A 13,870-nucleotide genomic window follows, 5' to 3' on the forward strand; every position below is an offset into this window, starting at 1 on the left:
AGGGATGATGAGCACAGGTGACCACTTGTAAATACTATCTTCTCTCCCCTAGCCCAATGGGAAAGGAGAAATTAATGGGGACATATGGTTTGGGGCTTTTTGTTCTAAAAGTTTTCAAGGAAATCTCTTGAAATCTTTTTAAAAATCAGCCACCATTTGGAATGATGTTTCTCATCATAGAGGATTGACACGAATTGAAATACCTGGGTGATATTTAAGTCATGGAGATAGATCTCAAAAAAGATGACGAGACCATGTAACCCCTGGGTGGGTTACACGAATGGGTTCAAACAGTACTGGGTGACCCTGGACAAACAACTCCTCCCCTGAGCACTGGGCTTTTCATTGGCCAAATGGAAGACAGAAAAAGATCACTTCTATCTTGAATCATTCTCCCCATGTCCCCCATGACCTTAAGAGCAAATTATCTGTCCTGCTGGACACTGGAGTTGGGGGAAAACAAGTGAAACAGGAGTGAGATGGGGGGTGAAAAGGTTTGGGAGTTGTTTCCTGGGAAGAATATTTTAAATGATTTTTTTTCCCCCGCTGAAAGACTGGCTCATAAAACCATTCAGACGAGCACTGATGGAAAACGTAGAAAAGGAATATTACGAGGACATCACTGCCTAGTGCAGAGCAAGGACAGCAAGGGGGTCTCCCGGCTCTGCATGAAAGATGCCAACAGTGATTTTCTTTGAAGTTCAGAGCAGCTGTTCGGGATCTCCCAACAGAATCACCGGAGGGGAGGTCTGCCATAGCACAGACGTGCTGAATCAAGAGCGTCGGGTGTCGGGGCGCAATCGTGTGCCGCTTGATGACCTAGCACTACACTTCCGATGTGCCTGGCGTGTGCCTTCAGCTAACAGCCGTCTCAACCACAGCAAATATTTATGAGCGAGACACTGGCTAAGTGGCTCATGTTATTTTATTTCGTCTTCATGCCATCCTGAGATCTGCACGGCTCCTGCTTTACTGGAGATCAGAGAACAGACGAATCTGCCCGAAGCCACACAGCTGTAAGCGGCAGGCTGAGATACACACCCGGGCAGGGAACCATGGCAGCACTCAGAGGCAGACTGCCCGGGACCAACCTAGGTCCATCTCTGCGCCCTCCCAGGAACCGGGTGCTGCGGGGCTCAGGGCAGCAGGCGCTGCCGACTCGCCCGCGGGGGCGGTGGCACCTAGCAGGCATGCGGGAAGCGCCTGTGTGAGGGAGGACGGACTGCGTCCTGTGTCCCTGGAGGATGGAAGGGACTGCCATGGGAGACGCTGGCAGCGACAACCCTCTCTGACGGACAGGGTCTCAAATCCCCGGAGGTGAGTCAGAAGGTTCTCTGTGGCCTAGAGGAGATGGCAAAGTCCATGCTCTTTACTCAGCTCCAGTTTTTCTTGCTTTACACAAATTCTAACACCTTTAGTTCTCGACTTTTGAAATATCAGTAGATTCAGAGCCAATTACTCAAAGGGCAGAGGAGGCTGTCAGAGGCCAGCAGGCATGCTGAGAGATAATGGCAAGAAAGAGCTAGAAGAATGAGGACGGAGGTGGGGGTGGGACTCAACAAGCAGAGCTGTCTTTAGTAGAGGGGGAGTGCCACCCCCACTCCTTAGTGTCCGAGCGGGGCACCATCACAGTTCAATACAATGCTTGGGGTCTAATAATACTGTTGCTGAGTCATCCAGAAAAGGTTATATTATGCCTACTATACTCTGCTTCAGCTGGCAGGAAAATGATTCATCATAAAAATAGTCAAAGCTAAAAAAAGTGCTTTGAACTGAGCTGAATTTTCCAGAAACTGAAACCTTATTCCTTCTACAATTGTGGAAAAAACGAACCATTAACTCTAAGTCTCTGATGCCTTTATTATAGGAAACAACCAAGTCATAAAGCTGTACTGCTATCGCTTTATTACGACACCCCGGGGCTCAGGGGTCCTGCCGCAGAGGCCCTGCAAGCAGAGGCGCCGCCGCCGCAGGCGCGCCCAGTGGAAGCAGTGAGACTGGTAACGGCAATGTGAATACTTACAGGGACTGACATCTCTGTACCTGTTTCGGTTTTTGTTCTTAGGAAGCTTGGCCACTCTACATGGGAAGTCACTGGCTTCGTGTCGGATATCCTACAAAAAAAAAAAAAAAAGATAAAGAGTTCTCTTTTGAAATCTCTGGCATCAGGAATCCATGCAGACATTTAACCAAGCGTGCGCTATGTGCCAGGCACTGAGAGGACCCGGGACAGAAACACATCAAAGAGAACGAGCAGTGTGGGAAATGCAAGGTGATAATTCAGAGGCATGTACAGGTCATGAAGAGAAAACAGAAGAGGAACAACCACATGACTGCAATGGGAGGAAGGCATGGGGCTGGGAGTTGGAAAGATGTGGAGGAGGGCAGGAGACGGAAAGGGGTGGGGGCGGGGGGCCCTTCGCTCAGGAACATCCAGCACAGCAAAGGCTGGAGCGCACATCTTCTGCGAGGGACAGTGAGTGGGCTGGCGGGAGCAATGACAGACGGCTGGAGCACACAGGTGGGCAGGCCAGATCTTGGACAGCCTTGAACGGCACGCCTGGGAGTCCCATCTGTAACCTTGTATAAAAGCTACAGTTATTGAGAGCAGATAAAATGCACTTTTATGCCAACAATTGTTCAACTGCTTTCCAAGATGGTAGACAAATCCCATTACACCAAACTGTCAGAAAAAGGAAGTGCCTGGGTTAACAAAAGACCCAAATTATGCTTCCCGTTAGACTGATCATAGGCATCCAGTTTCGCTCTTTTAAAATACCACTATAATCCCATTTAAAAATCTTTTCCTTTTAATTTGTATTTTATTCTTATTAAAAGATAAACCCATACAACAATGTGAATATATTCACTGCCACTAAGGTATACATCTAAAAATGGTTACAGTGGTAAATTTTGTTATGTATACTTTATTAAAATTAAAAAAAAAAAGTCAAACTCACAGGAGAGGGCAGAACAGGAGAAGATAGCAGCGAGAGAATTTTGGAAGCTGGAAATCTTATTAGTAGTTGGCAGGTCTGAGAAAGCTCAATTACAAACCAGCAGTGGAGAAAGAAGAGCATCAGCCTATTTCCACCACAGAATCCTGCAGAGGCGCAGGAAATGCTGCTTCTGGATGGAGGAGTGGGATTCACTGCAGGGGACAGGCTGGAGCTGTCTGAGAAGCAGTGGATCTCCCCACCGCCCCCTTCCATGCTGCTGGGTGCTGCTGGGTGACTGCCACCCCACACCACAGAACTCTGGAGAATCATTTTCTGGAGAATATAAATCAGGAGGCAGAGTGCTTTCTATGTGATCTGGTCAGACAAGAGGAAAGACCAGAAGATACTATCACCAGGGCGTGCAACCAATAGCCCAGCTAGAGGACTCATGGCCAGATCAGTGCTGATGAGCCCCTTACACCTTCTCAGAGCTCTCAATCCGCCTTGTGAGCCCCAACTCTTCATCACGCACAGACAACCACTGATTCTAAGATGTAAGAAGAATGCTTCTAATATAACAGATTTATAAGAAAAATGAAACAGGAAAAAACCCCTTGGAAGAAATAAACTACAGAGAAAAGAAAGCTTTAAAAAATATATTATTATTATACTCAGTGAGGATAAAAAAAAGATATTATATCTATGAATTAAGAACAAAATGTTAGGTAAAGGTAGAAGAAATCCTCCCAGAAAGTAAAGCACCCCCTGTCCCCAAAAACCCACAGTAGAAAATTAGGCAAAACAAAATACAAGGAAAGAAATAAATAGTTCAAGGAAATCTTCCAGACCCATCAAACGCTCATCATAATGATAAAAACAGACCTAAACTAAGGCACATTAATATGTGATTCCAGAATCCTTCAAAGAAAATATTCTGGGGGCAGTTGGGTGGCTCAGTCGGTTGAGCACTGGACTCTTGGTTTCGACTCAGGTCATGATCTCAGGGTTGTGGGATTGAGCCCTACATCAGGCTTCGTGTTCAGTGGGGAGTCTGCTGGAGATTCTCTCTCTGCCCCTCCCCACCACATGTGCACACATGTTCTCTCCTTCTCTCTAAAATAAATAAATATTTTTTTTAAAAGAAAAGAAAATATTCTGTAAGTTCCTAGAAAGAATAGTTCACTTTCAAAGGATAAGTTCATCAGAAATGGCTTCAGACTTTGCGAGAACACTGAAAGCTAGATAACAATGGAGCAATGCTTTTAGAATCTGAAGCAAAAGGATCTCTAGCCTAGAATTCTATATCCAGCCCAATTATCACCAAGTGAGAAGGGGCAATAAGTTAACTAAATTAACACTGCAGAGAGGCAAAGCCTCAAACACTTGACCACACCCATGCTCCTGTCCTCAGCAATCCACTGGAGCATATCTTCCACCCGAGGGAAGAAATAAAACTGAGAAAGAAAAATATACGATATGGTAAAGTAAAAAAAACAAAAAAAAACAAAAACAAAACCAAAAACCTGACACAAGAGCAAAGGCAAAGGAAACTTCCACTGAAACCGTGGAGGGAGGAGCTCTCAGGATGACAAGTATGTACCAGACCTAGGAGCAAGAGGGCCAGACCAGAGCAGCATGACTCAAGAGACAGATGTGTCAGCGACATGCCTTTGTCCACCGTACCCCCCATGACTGAACGAAACCACCAGAGGGAAAAAGGAGAAGACCTAAAATCCAAGAAATATGGAATCCAATCAAGAAAAATAGGGGAGTTTCAGGATGATAGCTATGTTTGCCAGGCCTACAGACCAAGCAACCCAGACAGAAGGAGAATGGAGGTCTCCAGAACAAAACCTGAAAACAAGAAATCACCTGAAATTGCTCTAATACAGCCGCCACTACCCACATGTGGCTGAGAGCGCACGAGAGGTGGCCAGTCTGAAAAGAGGTGCTGTGTAAGTGCAGAAATGCAGATCGGATTGTGATGACAGTACTAAAAAAGGAAAGTAAAATATCTCAAATATTTTCAGCAGTATTTGTGGAAATAACATTTTCAACATATTGGGTTAGATAAACTATTAATCTCATCTGCTTCTTTTTACCTTTTTTCCTGTGGCCAGTAGGAAACGTGAAATTATACAGGCAGGGTGCCCTGTATTCCTACTGGCCAGTGCTGACCTTGTGGAAAACTGCCCGAGAGGCTCCAAGAGGTATGGGAAGAATTAGCGACAGGCAGAAAGAACCCTTTGCAGGTGAAAGTATATGAGGCAATTATTAACTACGGGAAAACTTTAAAAAGGAAACTACGGTACGACAGCAGCTGTGGCTACGTGCGTAGGCATTAAGGTAAAGGATGGCGAGGTGGGACAGAGTAGGAGACCAGGGAAGGGGAAGCAAAGGGGAGGAGAAGCAGAAAGGATGGCTGTTCAAGAAAACGAAATCCTCCACCTGCGTAAAGGTCTAAATTAATGAATCAGAAAATAAACGTTCTCCTTAGCAATATGAAGATCTACCCAAGTGAGAGCAGCAGCTCAAAGAACTGGCAGTGGCCGCGAGCAGAGAGCCGGGGCACGGGCTGAGGCGCGGCCGGCACAGCAGCGGCCTGTATCAGCAACCTACCAAGGTCGGCTTTCGCTTCTCACACCGTGTGCAGACGCCACGGAGTTTAAAAACCCCGCCACGTTCTGCTCTTCTACATACTTTAAAAAGCTGCAAAATGACAGGGAGGCCTTTCTGACTCACACTGGAGATGAGCTAATAATTTAAAAGCATGTTTATAGATGATAAATCTACCTGCGATGAGCAAAATAATCCAGCATAACACACTCACCATGTCATCTGTGGGTGAGATTAAGCTTTCGGGGAAATGCTATACAACACGGAAAAATCACTTGAAGGAACACGAATCTAAGTCTCAAATATGTTGTTCTATTTGGTTGGAAGCACTTAGCAACAAGGAGGAATTCTGTTGGGAGGTGAAACAATCTGGTCAGTTCAGCTGGCGTGACTGAAGAGACGGAAGAAATCACTGACATGGTTAAACCACTGAACCAACAACTACTCGCTCTGAGGAAAGAAGGGCCAAAGTATCAGTAACTGTGGGCAACTGATTTTACTGAGCCAAAGGATTATCTTAATATGTACTTTTTTGTTGTGCCCGCCCCCCAAAAGAGAGGGGGAAAGAAAGTAAAATTTGGGGGGGCACCTGGGTGGCACAGCGGTTAGGCGTCTGCCTTCGGCTCAGGGCGTGATCCCGGCGTTATGGGATCGAGCCCCACATCGGGCTCCTCTGCTATGAGCCTGCTTCTTCCTCTCCCACTCCCCCTGCTTGTGTTCCCTCTCTCGCTGGCTGTCTCTATCTCTGTCAACTAAATAAATAAAATCTTTAAAAAAAAAAAAAAAAAAAGAAAGTAAAATTTGGAGATGTCATTTAGTAAAGATATTGAGAAAATAAGAGGTATTCGCATAACACTTTTTAAAAATTGATTTTAAAATTAAGGTAAACTCACAGAGTAAAATGCACTGATCTTCTGTGCAATAAGCTTTCTTAACCAACTTTTCCCTACAAATAATAAAATATACCCATTTAAGTGTTTCTCCACATTACAGTGGCATATGGGAAATACATGCACGCTCTGAATGCAAGTATTTTTATTTCATTTAGTAAAATAAAGTGCCAGGATTACAGTCTTGAACTCGAGGAGTGATAAAGTACCTTTAAAGTTAAAGGTAACTAATAACAGTAGTTTGAAAGTAAAATGGACTAGACCAAAAACCTTTACAGAATTACAGCAAAACAAGATTTCTACATTGTGAGACCATATCAAAGGTAAGCTAACTTTCTAAGAGCTGTAGAAAAAGCAGATTACTGACTAATGAACAAGTTTAAGGAGACTTCCATCACCAGCATGCTGATCAAGATTAAATAATCTAAGAAGTGTTTAGAATTTCCACCCAGAGAAAAGAAAATAAATAATAATAAAATAAAAAATAAACTAAAAGGCCTTAAAGCTGATGATGAGAAAATGAATGCAGGGTAAATTGGGAGTCAAGACAAAAAGGAAATAATGAACGTGCCACGAAACAGGTTCCCAGAAGCATCCCTTAAAGAGAAATACCAACATGTCCAGATCAAAGCGCACATCTCAGGGCGCCTGAGTGGCGCAGTCGTTGAGCGTCTGCCTTCGGCTCAGGGCGTGATCCCGGCGTTATGGGATCGAGCCCCACATCAGGCTCCTCCACTATAAGCCTGCTTCTTCCTTTCCCACTCCCCCTGCTTGTGTTCCCTCTCTCACTGGCTGTCTCTGTCAAATAAATAAATAAAATCTTTAAAAAAAAAAACAAAAACAAAAAAAACAAAACAAAAAAAAAGTGTACATCTCAGCATTTTGGGGACAGGATCACATTAAATGAAAAATTATACTAGTAAGAAATGAAATATACTAACGCATAACAAATAGATTCTTTATCTAGCCCCTCCTCTTAGCCAGTTCTTTACTGGGTTTTCAAGAGCCTACTTCCTATTCTTCGTGTAGATTTCAGAAATGTGAAAGAATAAAAGAGCACGTGGACTAGATGTTAAAGGTTCATGCTCTCCTAGAACTAATGTGATAATATGCTACTGAACGGGGGCTCACGTTTGGTCAAAACTTACAGGCAAATGATTGAAATTACACTGTATCATTTTATACAGGCACTGGGCACCCAAATGATCTGAATCATCTCTATAGTGAACTACTGTCATCAGAAAAAATTAAGTTCTTTCAAAATTATGACTTAGCTAGAAAGCTGTGCTACAAATGCTTGATAAGTTATAAACAAAACATCAGAATTGGAAATTTTAAAAGAGAGCAAGGAAGTGATTAGGACTTCAACATTACCTAAATAATTTCTAAAGCTGGTCCCTGATTCCTATCCACCCAATTAAAAAAAAAAAGAAAGATTTCATTTATTTATTTGAGAAAGAAGACAGCGGAGAGAGAGAGCATGTGAGCGTGGGCCTGTGCACTCGGGAGCTGGGGGAGGGGCAGAGGGAGAGAAGCAGACTCCCCACTGAGCGTCCCTCCTCTCAATGCGGGCTCAGGCTGATGCTGGGCTTGGCTGGGCTTGACATGGGACTTGATCTCACCACCCTGAGATCTTGACCCCAGAAGAAATCAAGAGTTGGATGCTTAACCGGCTAAGCCACCCAGGTGTCCCCATCCTGCCCCACTCATTTAACGAGGTAACAGATAATCTCTCAGTTAATAACAAAGGGCTAACATACTTAGAAAGCTCTGGTAACAGAATGAATTAGGGCCCAGGGTGAATTCATTTCCGTACCATTCAGGAAAGCTCATTATCCATTATTCAAATACCTCCCAAATCCAACTATGCAAAGTAAAACTTGGGTGATAATTTTTTATTGAGATTTCTGGTTTTTTTTTTTTTTTTAACACACACAGGCATAAAAGCCAGTCCAGCCTTGCAGAAATATTTTCATGTTTACAGTAAGCACATCGTTAAGTTAAGCATAGCAATTTTGGTTTTAACACCCTTTTCTCTTCAGTCCCACAACGGGGTCAATGTCCCTTATTGGCTCTGTGGTAAAATGCATTAGTCACTTTTAAACTGTTCCACACGTGACGAGGTAGCAAGCATGGCCATCTGCCAGCAGCTATGAGTCTGACAGAAGTGCCTGCGTCCTCGCCTCTCCACCCCTCCTAGCACAGGCCCAGGCCCAGAGGAGGACACAACCAGATTCTGTCGACGAATTAACGAATGGTCCCAAAAGCTCCCCAAACTCAGAGTCCTTACCTCTATACCAAATGCTTCATTTCGTGGGACAGAAATGCTCCTGAAAGGGAGGGAGTATGTTTAAGCAAATGTCTGATCCGATCCTATTTTCTCAATTATCTGTTACAGAATGGAAGTTATTGGAATAATAATAAATATTCTGCTTTGCAATTGGGACAGTCTCATGACAAGATAGTACCAAACAAAACAGCTACCAATATATGGATTCAAAGCAGAAAGGGTTATTTTTTAATGGCTCTGACAGTGATCTGTTTTACAAGCCTAAAGGAAGAAAACACTCCAGTGGTGCTCTGCATTCGCCAGGACCGAGGTGATCTGCAAAGTCCCTTCACATCTTCGACATCTACCCCAACCCCCATTTTACAAATGGTGGCCTAATTTGATTGTTCGAGCTGTCACCTAGTACTTTATGGAGGTCCTGGCTCTCAGAAATGGACATAGCAAGCTAGATTGAAGGGAAGTGCTGAAGTACAGTAAAGGCAGTAATTTAAAATGCAGTAAGCGAGCATACAGGGGTGTACATTTCCTGGAACTCTCGCGGCAGTTGCCAGCCGAACAGGCAGATATATATATAAACGGGGGGAGGGAGTGCTAACCTAAAATTTAAAAAACCAAATCTTCAAAGTAACGTGTGGACCAAATTTTGTTAGTTATAAATCTCATTATAAAAGTGAACATTAAATTTCTGTATAACAAAGTATAATATTTTTATATACACTCTAAGAAATATAAAATTACCCAAGTCAGAGGTTAAATGCCTTCCAAGGTGAAAGCAATACTGTGTCCTTTATATATGGAAATTAGTGGAACAGTATCATTTACTATAAAAACCTTAGGAAAATATTTTTATTATACTCATACCTTTATAAAATCAACATGCAAGAAATCACATACTCAATACTGTTGAATTTTAAGATAAACTACAATGTTGAGATAATAGCTTAAAATTTAGCTAACCAACACCAAGCCTGTTTCGGTTTAAGTTTTCAAATGACTGTGTCTTGAATAAAAAGAAAAGATGCTGAGAAGTAAACCAAGCACCTAAGAACCTTCTGTGGTGGCTGAAAGGGAGACAGGGAAAGAAGGGAAAACTGTCAGCACTTAAGAGGCTGCAGGATGTACAATCATCTTTCCTGCCAGAGTCTGAGAAAGTGCTGAGTCTTCTACACGAGTCCCGGGCAAGGTTAAGATAAGGGAGTTACAAATCACTAATAGAACAAGTATGCCCACGTGGGAAATGAGATGGAAAAAAGCATAATCAAGTTGCTTTACATACTCCCCACAAGTGAGGGGAGGCGGGATGGGGGGTATGGAATGCCCTTCACAAAGTTGGCAAGGGGAACATCTGGTGGAGACAGTGGAGCCGATTCCACGCTCTGATGTACGCCCTCCACTCGGAACACAGAACAATGGTCCATTAAACACAGAGAAAAGCACAAAGGCATAGCTAGGCTCAAAACCAGAATGAGAATGAATGCAAAGGAAACAAAAGCCCTCCCACTCAAAATGGCCTGTAAACACAGTACCCAAAACACAGCAGATGACTAGTTTTGAAAAAGATAACCGACAAATCTGCTAGGAAATAAATCCATTCCACGTGAAATGTATTATACACCCTGTCAGACACTTTCAAGATAAACAGACACAAGATCAGGGATAAAAGAAAGAAACCTTTTAAAAAAGATGTTATCAACAAAAACAGGGAGAAATGAAACCAGAATAAGTAGACAGGAAAGAACAAATGAGAAATCTTGGAAATTTAAAAACAAAAACAAAACACAAAACCTCAAAAGAGAGGATAAATGCTAGATTGAACACAGTCAAAGGAGGAGTAAATTGAAAGCCAGGACGGAGGAACAGAGCATGAGAAATAGGACACAGAGGAGAGAGGCCACAACACACACCCAAACAATAGTCAGTACCCAGAAACATCAGGGTGAAGTTAAGCTGCAAAATATTAAGGATAAAAATCTTCAAAACAAATTATCTTTTGGAAGCTTAACAGAGCTTTAACATTATCACTCAATTTTTAACAACTCTATAGTTACACAGCCATTTAAAGTAAAGAATCTTAAAAATATAGAAAGGGACCACCGTCATTGACGATGACCCTAAATCATTTACAAGAACAAAGCCACTTTATGTATTTGTAGTTAGTAGCTATTTTTGATTCCTAAGGTCTTATGCAGTTTTAGAACTGAGTATGTTCCAGCTGCAATAATAGGATTCATTTAGAAATGGAGGATCTGACCTTTAAGAAAGCTCTGTGACTGGCGAGAGCATATCGATATGGACTTCTACTACTGAAAAACATTGATGCAGATAAAATTAATTTGGAAACAGCATTCTGAGTTCAGTACAGTAAGCTACTACAACCTTAAATTATTTGTACATCAAGTAGAACAATTAACAAAGAGGTATGAAAACTGCTTTTTCAAGTGTCACTGATTCTAAAGCCTATTTTTACAGTCCTTATTACCTGTTTTTTCTAAAAAATCACTTATGTTTTCTGTTAAATGTCATGACTTTCACCTTGGGCAGAAATCAATAGGCAGAAAATGAATCAGACTTACAGTAATTGATGTCAATAAAACACACTGGAACCAGTATCTTTTTAAATGCTGAGAACCACAAAGCCATTCCTGTAAGAGAACAGTCTCAAAAACGGAATCTACTTTCGCTTCTGTTTTGTTTACCTTCTGCTTTCCATAAGGACAGTTTAAGTACTTCAGGCCCTGGGGTGCTGGCACTTGGCCGGAGGACAGTGGTACAGCTGACTAAGGACACAAGTAGCCGGCAGACACGAGAGTGGAAGGCTTACACCTTCCTTTACAGGGAACCGGACTGCCAACCACCAGTTTCCTTCCTCCACGGTTAATTCCCCTAAGCTCAGTGGTCACAGGGAGGGACCTTCAGAACCCACACGATGTTCCCTCTGAAATAACTGAGAGCCATGCTTATAAAATGGATATGGTACTTCTGTGGATAATTTAGGAGGGGGAATGGGAGGAAGACACAATGTCCAAATGAAAGTAGCTTTGGTTAAAAATTCCTTAAATATTGCGACAAAAGTACAAGATCCTGGGGCCTTAACCAAGGGTTTTTTTGCATTATCATCATCGAACAAATAAACTTTTTAAATACTTTCTAGAGGTAATACGTTTTTCTATATACCACTTAGGGGATCAGGGATGAAGAAGGAAGACATTACCAATGCCCCCAAAGCACTGTATTAGTTCTTCAGTGAGGCCACAAAAATAAAGTGATTTGGGGAAGAGAGGAAGCAGGTGACCAAGCTCTTCAATATGACTTTCCATAGAACTCTGTAGAGGGATTAAGGAAGGTAGGCTTAGATTCAAAATATGAGTCCCTTCAACTCATCTAAGTATCAACTGAGCACTGACCATGTGGCAGGCACTAAGGATATGAGGATGAGCAAGACAGGCAGATCCTTGAGTTCCTTGAGTTCCACTGGGGAAGACAGTCAGATACACTAGACGTTACCTTCTGAGCTAGGTGCTGTCACATGTCACTCCCACAAACACACCCACAACCATTCATCTGGGTTACACGGCATTAACAATGAAACAGACAGATTAAGGCCCTACCTACGCCCCCACCCCACCATCAGGGTCTGCTCACTCTTGGAAAGGCACCTGCATCTTTTTGCTTCTTCCTGTGGATTAAATTTAGGGTTTCAGCACTGAAATGTGCCTAAGAACAATAGTATCAGGCTGTATGCGTAAAAACACGTGCATCAGACTTTAGGCACAATTAAAGGATAACCTGGTCTAAACACAAATTTCTCATCTTTTTTTTTTTAGACCCCAATCCATGAGGGAGATGCAACTCACAGACATAAGGCTAGTTTAGGATGTTGCTACAGCCAAGAGCAAAGGTCCTAAAAACTTCAGGGCTTCAGAAGAAAATCTCCTCAGGCCAATTTGGTGAGAGAGGGCTTCCTGACAAAACGTAAAGTCATCGGTTTAGTGTACGCTTACTATTTACCATGTCAAGACAAGCTAGTCTTGTCATGAGGTTACAAGAGACAAAACCCTTGTGAGCCCACAGCCTGTGGTTTTCTGCTCAGGCGATACTCAGGGTGACTTAAAATCCCTACCCGAGAAAGCATATCTGAATGCAGCAAGTGAAAGTAACATCATGGGAATGGCTTTACAGCCACTCTGAGTTATTTTAAAGTAACGTATTCATCACATCAGCAGTGAAAAATTGTTAACTGGTGGCACGCTTGCTCATAAGACATCTGGACAAGGAGCCCCACCAGCACAAGATACCACTGCTACAGGACACAGGGGCCCTTGAAGTGTTTTGGAGAAAGGTTTACTTTGTTTTGTAAATTCTATGAGTTTTGACAAATGTATAGCAACATGTATCCACCATTACAATATTAAACAGCATTTTCACTGCCCTAAAATTCTCCCTATTCATCCCTCCCTCTCTCCCCACAAATCCCTAGCAACCACCAATCTTGTTACTGTCTCCATAGTTCTGCCTTTTCCAGAAATGTCATATAGTTGGAATGATATCATATGTAGCCTCTGTCCACTTCTTTCTATTAGGCTGTCTTTTTCTTAATATGCAGTGCTCCTTATGTACTCTAGGCACGATGTCCCTTGGTGGTCATATATACTGCAAATATCTTCCTCTGTATCAGTTGGTTTTTGCTGTGTAATAAACCACCCCAAAACATAGGGCTTACAACAACTGCTTATTTGCTCATGATTCTATATAAGCAAGACAGCTTGTCTGTGTTCCATGTGTTGTTGACTGGGCTCGAGTGTATGCACTTACGGTCAGCTGGTGGCCCAATGGCCTCATTCACACACATACCCAGTGCTTGGCTGGCTACTAACAAGGGTGATGGCAGTCATTTAGCCACATGTCCTTCATCAACCAACAGGTCAGCCTGGGCTTATTAATGGGGCAGTGATTATAAAATTCTCAAAAGCAGCAAGAGAGGGCAAGGCTCAATATGCAAGTACTTTTTCAGGCTTCTGCTTGTGTTATGATCACCAATATTCCATTGGCCAAAGCAAGTCACAAAGCCAAACACAAATTCAAAACTGGTTCTCAACCTCTTTCTGGGAACCACACTCAGAGGGGCAAGCAGACAG

General features: G+C 42.7%; 1 protein-coding gene across 7 annotated transcripts in view; it reads right to left on the reverse strand.

Annotated features, from left to right (window-relative positions):
- The window catches only part of PTPN1 (protein tyrosine phosphatase non-receptor type 1), a 125,561-nt gene that overhangs the window by 20,524 nt on the left and 91,167 nt on the right, over window positions 1-13,870 (reverse strand). For 4 of the 7 annotated variants that reach the window (XM_044385899.3, XM_044385896.3, XM_026503721.4 and 1 more), the window contains exon 2: window positions 2,024-2,114. Coding sequence is in view for 4 of the 7 variants with exons in the window: in XM_026503721.4 (XP_026359506.1) it covers window positions 2,024-2,114 (91 nt within the window). In the remaining 3 variants the exon portion in view is untranslated. The remainder of the gene's footprint in view (window positions 1-2,023; window positions 2,115-13,870) is intronic. The other 3 variants (XM_057312473.1, XM_044385897.3, XM_026503724.4) reach the window with 1 other exon arrangement.

The sequence above is a fragment of the Ursus arctos genome, unplaced genomic scaffold, assembly GCF_023065955.2.
Source record: "Ursus arctos isolate Adak ecotype North America unplaced genomic scaffold, UrsArc2.0 scaffold_16, whole genome shotgun sequence".
Classification (NCBI taxonomy): domain Eukaryota; kingdom Metazoa; phylum Chordata; class Mammalia; order Carnivora; family Ursidae; genus Ursus; species Ursus arctos.